General features: G+C 33.6%; 1 protein-coding gene across 1 annotated transcript; it reads right to left on the reverse strand.

Moving 5' to 3' along the window:
• Positions 1 to 775: 775 nt before the first annotated feature.
• LOC107609899 (replication protein A 70 kDa DNA-binding subunit C-like) lies at positions 776 to 4069 on the reverse strand. The gene is made up of 11 exons (XM_088493863.1): positions 3920 to 4069; positions 3539 to 3806; positions 3348 to 3452; positions 3136 to 3249; positions 2953 to 3037; positions 2725 to 2857; positions 2436 to 2590; positions 2183 to 2316; positions 1890 to 2086; positions 1450 to 1755; positions 776 to 1343 (listed from the first exon to the last, which is right to left on the reverse strand). Exons 1-11 carry the CDS (start codon positions 4067 to 4069, stop codon positions 1239 to 1241), a joined length of 1752 nt encoding a protein of 583 aa, XP_088349989.1. The 3' UTR covers positions 776 to 1238.
• Positions 4070 to 8682: the final 4613 nt, after the last annotated feature.

The raw sequence follows: 8682 nt of genomic DNA on the forward strand, positions 1-8682 counted from the left end.
TCGAACTGGGATAAAATACTTAAATATATTATTATACCTGACAAAATAAGATTTGAACTCTGATTAACATTCTGGGACACCTCAAATAAATTTTCTAAAACATAAGAAGAAATAGAGATATTGAAAACATATAAAATAAAAAGATAGATTATTAGAAACACAAAGATTAAATACAAAAATATAAAGAGAGCAATAAAAATTACCCATATAATCATTCAAAGAGAGAACAGGCATCGAGGAATCAAGGATCTCTAAAGCATTACAAAACAAAACAAAAAAATTACAAACAGTCGCATATATATCAAATCACTAAAAATTGGAGTATAAACCACTAAAAATATCATGAAAGTCAATTCAGAACTGACCTCTTGCATTTCGATGATGAGTTTGTGTTCGCTTTCTTTTCAAACAAATTCGCCTATACTCTCTAGCACGAACTGAGTTATGAGACATCTTTGTTACTCGTACTAAACAGAAAAAAAAGGTTGAAACATGAAAGCCAAGGAGTAACCCTAATTCATTGAAAAGAGAGATGCACATCGTTAAGTTCCTATAAGCAACAAATGAAAAAAAAAAGGGGGAGGAGGAGGGGAATGAATGGGGGCAAAAGATGTGAAACACACCAACAAAAAACTCATATAACCATGCACACCTTTGATAACAGACAAAATGAAGGAAATAAAGTATTATAATGAACACCAATAACTAATCGACATCAACATGAAAAGATAAAATTGTACAACAATAAACAAATACAAAATAAGAACTGCTGCATTTCATTAAAATTTCACTGATAATGATCTACACAAATACATATGGCTATCTCCCCTATGATAAGGAGGATTCCAACATCTGACTACATATCCTAGTATGTAACCTAAAGAGGGTACAACATTGAAAATGTGTCCAATCCCTAGCAAAGTCACTATTACAAAAGGAGGAGTTGAGAATAGACATACTTGGCACATTACCCGAGCCATCACAAAAGGAAAACCCCTATATCTGACAATCCTATTTGTTGGACACAATCCAAAAAAGTCAAATCAAAATACCATCCAGCCAGCATGATTACATGTCCATCTATTTGGAATCACAAGCCTTCCTAAATACTTATAGATAAACTATATAAGACACCTACACCTAGACACAGCAGCTCAATTCCACACCTTCAATCAAACTCCATTAACCTTGGCAACCTTGAACCCACGCCCATCTGCATCAACAGCAGCCTCTTCAAATTAAGGATTCAAATTCCTCTTACTCTTGGAGGTGACAACATGATTTTCATGGGTAAGCTTTTCTCCATTTTGTGAAGGTGCTTCAAGAACATCGGACAACAGCTCCTATGACAAAGAAATTGAAAAAACGTATGAATCTCACTCAAGAATGCAAAATACAATTAGAAACAGCACACATAAGAATGAGGAAAAAAATATTATACATAAGCACCTGAGTTTCTTTTTCTGCTGAGCTAAGCAATATATCTAGTTCAGCAGAAAGATCATCACTAACAGTATCATTGCTGGGAGTTTTATCTTCTTTTCCATGCTCACCATCAATTAAGCCAACAAACTCAGTCCCTCCGGAAACAACAGGCTGTTTTTCAGCCAAAAAATCTATAAGAACGGGAGATTTACACAAAATCCCAGAACACTCACAAGCATCTTTCTCACTTTTGATAAAACTATTAGAAGACTCCTTCTTAATACCAACATCCGCTTTTCCACGAGGAACAGATTTGTGTAAATCATGCTCCTATTCATATGCCATAAGAGTTTAAAAATACATAAGACCATAACAGAAATTGACCATAGCACAATAAAGAAACAAAATATATGAAATTAATGATGAATTAACAGGATCTATCAACATTTGTATGTATATGTAACCTTTTTTGGAGTAGACTCATCATCAGCATCATAATTGGGAAGTTCAAACATCGCAATAATGGTAGAATCATCACAAATTCTCCTAACTCGGAAAGTCCCATAAAATGTATCATGTGGGACACCTTTGGTATCAACCTTGAGCAGCAACTTCTTTCCAATGAGCCCTTGGAGTATGGGAGGATAAGTATCCCCACATATAAGATATTTTGAAAGTAACACATAAGAAATATAGAGTTTGAATAAGGAACATGCCATCCCATAAAGTGAACAACACATGAAAGAAAACTAACAACATACACTTGCATCTCTTTGAACCTCAGTAAACAAGTCAGCACATGATTTCTTAAGCAAATAAGAAGCCTCACGATCAAAGAGAAGGAAAATACCCTCCCCAGTATGATCTTCAACTGTTACTTTAATTTTAAATCTGGAGAAAGAGAAAAAAAGGGGGAACACAATCATTCAAATACATAATACCAAGAAACCTTATTTTTATAAACAATCTACTCTACAAAATGAGAACACATTTTCAACAAAAATTCTGACCTTGGAGTGACATTAGTTATGTGCTTCAAACAAAAATCACAGTAATAGGCACCATTTTGAGGATAGATACCCTTTCCACACACACAAGCAGAATACCACCAACCTCCATCCTCAACAATACCTTGGATTGCACCAAAAATGATAAAAGAACCCTCCTATCTAATGGGCATTTCAAAGTTAATTAACAACATGAATGAAAAAACAGATCTGGAAATCCTTGTTTGATTTTCTTTTTCGCTCACTTGTGTATAAAATAAACAGAAACACAACTAACTCAAAAGAAAATAACCTGATTGTTATCTTGAAGCTCTTCAATAGTGCATTTTCTAATTAAACGCATGAAATCATCTTCCAAGGAGAGAACTTTACCCTCATTTGCAATAAACAGTGGCTGGGTACCACTGACACCTTGCTCAATCATACTAAAAAAAAATTAATGCAAATAGTTGTACTTGTTACTCCAGATTGCTTGTAAATAAAAAATACAATAAACATCAACAAAATAAAGCATGCTAACCTTTGCCTGAATTCAACAACTTCAGGAATGTCAGGATTAAATAACATTTGAGTGGCATACATCACATTTTGAAGACCTACTTGACCTACACAGAAACAAAGAAAGAGTCTAGCAAAACTTTATTGGAGACAACACCTAGAGCAGCCATGAGATGTACAGAAAAAAAAAACAACAACAACATACCCCTAAAGAACTTGACTTTTGCAAGTTGAATGACTACAACAGGCTGCTCCCCATACCCAGAGGCAAGGAAATGATTTACTTGATTAACATAATCCCCAAACAATGCGCATCGCACTGTAAGACTGAAACTCAAAAGACGACAAAGAATCAAACAGAAAATAAGCAAAAAAGATAATTAAAAGATAAAGAGAAAGCACCATAAATGACTTAACGAACATACTCTTTTGAAGTTAATTCCAATGCAATCATTTTCACAATTTTCCCCTCTTTTGCATATTCTTTCTCTTCTCCGACTGAAGTTAAAAGACCAATGACATCTATTCCAAATAAACACAACCTATTAACTATTCAAAGGATTTGTTTAAAAAACTTCAATAACAGAACAGCAAGAAGATATACACACCAACTAAAAAGTCATAATCTTGGGTCATGTTCAGCAGCTCAGAAAAAGGAAACATGTTGAAACAAGTCTTAGGGATAACATCTTCATCAACAGCTACAACAGTGGTTCGGTGAAGGAAAACCAATTTGAATTCATGAGAAGTTGCTCTATAACTACCATGATTTGACACAACAGCAAAATATGCCATTCTATAAACTTGTCCTTCAACTATATGATCCCTAAACCTATTAAGGAGTGGTTTCTTGACTGTAGCTTGAATTTTTCCACACTAGAAATGGAACAAAAGAACAAATCAGATTAATGAAACACATAATTTAAATTTGAAAACTTAAAAAACAGCAAGTAAGACCATATTTAAAAGAGAAGCTAATAAGGGCTAACATGCTCATCAAGGAGAATCATCTCCATTGAGTTAGGAACCTCATGGTTACCAAAAGAGGGTACAACCCAAAGCCTTAAAACCCTAACTTTCAGCCTCCAAGCCTCTCTAGGAGGATGCATCTTAGAAATCATATCAAATGGTGGAGGCATTACAGTAAAAAGAAAGGAGATAAAGAGACTTGATGAAATAGATCAAAATGTAAACAGTAAAATTCTGAAATAAATATAGCTTAGGAGCAAATACAACACATCAGAATGTTTGTGCATTGAATGTGCTTCACCAACCATCCTTTTATAGAAAAAATCCAGGACACAATCTCACCTTTTTGAATTCAAATCAAATTGAGGAGGGAAATGGAGGGTAGTGGAGTTGAATAACCAAATTTTTCATTTAATGAGGAAGAAGAAATGAATCAATTGATATCAATCACATCACCACTAACCAAATAGGTTAGATAGAAAGCCCATACCATGATAGGCATTCCCACATTCTCATCCCCATTTAATGGAACATAGACAACTAATCATAGCAGCAAAAGATGAAACAACACAAAAACAGGAAAAAGAAGTGATACTTTCAAGAAATAATAAAATAGGCAGTCACCAACTACCCTCAACAATGATTCTAGTGATGGCAATTAGAGTTGGTAAATGTCTTAGGTAGGGATACATTGGAAAAAGCAGCTAAATGGGAACAAAAGTATAAACAAACATGAATAAAAATCTGTCAATCACATCAACATTCATGAAATGGATGATAATGAAACCTCATACTAGTGCTGGATACTTTTTTTTTTTGGCTAACGACATGTGGTAGTTAGACAAACAATAACATGAACCCATTCTACTTGCACAAGCGCATTCTTTTCTCAATGAACCTCTTAACTTAAGGACAAGGAGGTGTATGTCCATCCAACAGCTGAGATATGAAACACATTTAACACAATCAACAGAAAATGTAATCCAATTCAGTTGAACTTCAAAAAGAAATAAATAAACAACAGGCTACACATCAATTTTTGTGATTCACATCACCACTAATAGAATAGATTAGGTACGAAACCCATTCTTTCATAATCATCGAGACAACCCACATGCAACCAGAAACACAAATAGTAGAGTATGCCATAATTTTTTTCTCTAATTATCAATAGAAAATAGGCATGAAAAAAATTGTGAAAATTAGTTAAACTTTGGGGCAGTCCTAGTAACACAAATAGTGGAGTGATACCATCTTACTCTAACAAAGCCACTTCCTTTGTGAATTACATCTCAAATTCAGCACAAAAATCCCATGTCTTTTCAAGGGGTGAAATACAAAACAATTTTTACATAAATAAATAATTAAAAAAATAGACAATGAAATTGAATTGAATAACCAAATCTTTCATTCAATCAGGAAAAAGCTATTAATCAGTTCATATCAATCACATCACCACTCACCAAATAGGTTAGATAGAAAACCCATACCTTGATAGGCATTCCCACATTATCATCTCCATTCAATGGCATAGAGACAACTAATCATAGGAGCAAAACCTGAACCAACACAAAAACAGTAAAAAAAAGTCAAACTTTCAAGAAATCAAGAAATAGGGATCAGAAATTGAGATATGAGACCACAACTACTACAGTAAACCTACACGTCATAAGACCATAGGGAAGGCAGTAATCATATACCCCAAACAATGATTCTACTCATGACAATGAGAATTGGTATAAATTGGTTAGATAAGGATACATTCAAAACATTAGATGAGTGGGAAAAAAAAGTATAGACAAACATGAGTAAAAATCTCTCAATGACATAAACATTCATGCAAGGGATGAGATTGAAACCTCATACGTTGATAATGATTCCCAAATTTCGAATTATCAAATGAAGAATATACAACACAACCTTATTATGTATCCATACCACATTTTCATGCGAATACTACATCAAACATAGATAACGGGACATGTTTCTATATACAGAAAACAGTTTAAAAACTCAAGGGATTTCTTGAACATACAGAAACTAAAAAATTTAAAAAGATATTCATGAAAAAAACAAAACACATGCAACAAACAATATAACAGGTAACAAAATGGAGATCTGATAATGAGTTCAAACTAAAAGTTAACACCAACTCCCAATAATTGTAACCAAGAAGATAAACCCACAAAAGAATTGAATAACCAAATCTCTCATTTAATGAGGAAGAAGCTATGAACCAATTCAAATCAATCACATCACCACTCACCAAATAGGTTAGACAGAAAGCCCATACCTTGATAGCCATTCCCACATTCTCATCAACATTCAATAGCACATAGATAACTAATCATAGTAGCAAAAGCTGAACCAACACAAAAACAGGAAAAATAACTGAACCTTTGGAGAAATCTAAAAATAGGGACCAAAAATTGAGAGTTGGTAATCACTAGAGCACATGGAAGGCAGTCACCAACTACCCCAAACAATGATTCTAGCGATGGCAATCAGAGTTGGTAAATGTGTTAGGTAGGGATACATTCAAAGCAGCAGATAAAACGGAACAAAAGCATACACAAACATGAATAAAAATCAGTCAATCACATCAACATTCATGAAAATGATCAGACTGAAACCTCATACCTTGATAATGATTCCAAAATTTCCAGTTTCCAATAAAAAATATATAGCACAACCTTATTAGGTGTGGAGAACACAGTTTCATGGGAAGACCAACTGCTGGATACTTTTTTCTTTGGCTAAACACATGTGCTAGTTAGAAAAAGAACACCATGAAGCCATTTTACTGGCAAAAGGGCATTCTTTTCTGAATGAACCTCTTAACTTGGGGCCAAGGAGGTGTATGTCCATCCAACAGCTAAAATATAAACAAATTTAACACAATCAACAGAATTTTTACATAAATAATAAAAAAAACTGACAATGCAATTGAGTTGAGAAAAATAATCTTTCATTCAATGAGGAAGATGCTATGAATCAATTCATATCAATCACATCAATAGTCACCAAATGGGTTAAATAGAAAGCCCATACCTTGATAGGCATTCCCACATTCTGATCTCCATTCAATGGCATAGAGACAACCAATCATAGGAGCAAAACATGAACCAAGACAAAAACAGGGAAAACAAGTGAAACTTTCAATAAATCAAGAAATAGGGACCAGAAATTGAGATATGAGACCATACCAACTACAGTGCATCTACACGCCATAAGACCATAGGGAAGGCAGTAATCAAGTACCCCAAACAATGATTCTACTCATGACTATAATAGTTGGCAAATATGTTAGGTAAGGATACATTGAAAACAAGAGATGGGTGGAAAAAAAAAGTATATACAAACATGAGTAAAAATCTATCAATGACATCAACATTCAAGAAATGGATGAGATTGAATGTACAAAAATTAAAAAATAAAAAATATATTAATGAAAAACACAACACACATGCTACAAAGAAGTGAACAAGTAACAAAAGCACATTTGATAATGAGTTCAAAATGAAACTTAACAGCAAATCCCAAAAAATGTAACCAAGAACATGAACCCACAAAAAAAAAAAGAAATCAGAAACACAATTTGCAAATTAGAAATTTCACAAATCCTACACATAACATGTGCGTTAAACATCGAACAGATACCCAAAACAATCACAAATTGCAACATTCGGAATTTCACAAACCCTAGAGAATAAAATGTCCCTTAACCATATAACAGATACCAAAAATCATCAGAATTTGCAAAATTAGGGATTTCAAAAAGCATAGGCAATAAAACCTGTGTCAATCGTGGAACAAAATTTGAAAGATTAGGAATTTTACAAACCCTAGAGAATAAAATGTCGCTTAACCATAGAACAGAAACAAAAAAACATCAGAATTTGCTCAATTAAGGATTTCAGAAACCATAGACAATAAAACCTGGTTCAATCATGGAACAGATGCCAAAATTCATCACAAGGATCTGAGATCTTGAATCTGAGTGGAAAATTGGGAAATCAATAAATCGGATGAACGGCGACGAACAAACTCCCAGGAGAACACGGCTCGTAGACACAGTTTCGTACGGAAGATGAAACGAAACTTGGAGAGAAAGCAAAGCTCCTAGGGTCGAAAGAAATCATTACCTATTCAAACAGATCCATCAAGAAGGAAGGTTGCCTCAGTGATTCGGTGAAAAGGATTGGAGGTTGCGTGAGAGAAAAGCTGAAAGCGATGGCTGACGACTGCTGTCAGAGGAGCACATGCACCCCCCAAAGAAAGGGGCCAGGTAGAGGAAGTGCCACTGTGGAGGAGAGCCTCCACCTCGGACTGGAACCGGCGTGGGTTGCGGGGAGCTCTCCAGCTCGAAAACGAAACCACGCGTATCTAGTGTTTAATGATATTTGATACTTATAAGATTTAGAATTAAAATTTATATTAGAATTAATAAATGAAATGAAACTAGTCTCACTTTAAAAAGATAATATCATTTTGATAAAAAAATTAATAAATTTTTGTCACTTATATAATTATTTTAATAAAATAATTAAAAATAATATAAAATTTAAATTAAATTAAATTGAGATCAAATACTAGAGTGACAAATTATATATTTAGTTTTAAATTATTATTTATAATATATGATCCACAAATACTAACATAATATTTTATGAGATCCAAAATAAAATTAGAGTTAAAGTTTTAACATTGAAATTGTACTAACTCTTATTTTTATTTAAAAAAATTTTCTAGACATATGAAAAAAAAAGAGTGAACACCCAAT

This window comes from Arachis ipaensis, chromosome B7 (genome assembly GCF_059453495.1).
Source record: "Arachis ipaensis isolate K30076 ecotype BB chromosome B7, ASM5945349v1, whole genome shotgun sequence".
In the NCBI taxonomy this organism is placed as follows: domain Eukaryota; kingdom Viridiplantae; phylum Streptophyta; class Magnoliopsida; order Fabales; family Fabaceae; genus Arachis; species Arachis ipaensis.

Coding starts and splice junctions, on each gene's coding strand:
- LOC107609899 (XM_088493863.1), bottom strand. CDS start 4,069: ATGCCTCCACCATTTGATATGATTTCTAAGATGCATCCTCCTAGAGAG. Junction 3,453..3,538: donor AGATTATGACTTTTTAGTTG/GTGTGTATATCT, acceptor TATTTGGAATAG/ATGTCATTGGTCTTTTAACT. Junction 2,087..2,182: donor TCAAAGAGATGCAAGTGTAT/GTTGTTAGTTTT, acceptor CAAAATATCTTA/TATGTGGGGATACTTATCCT.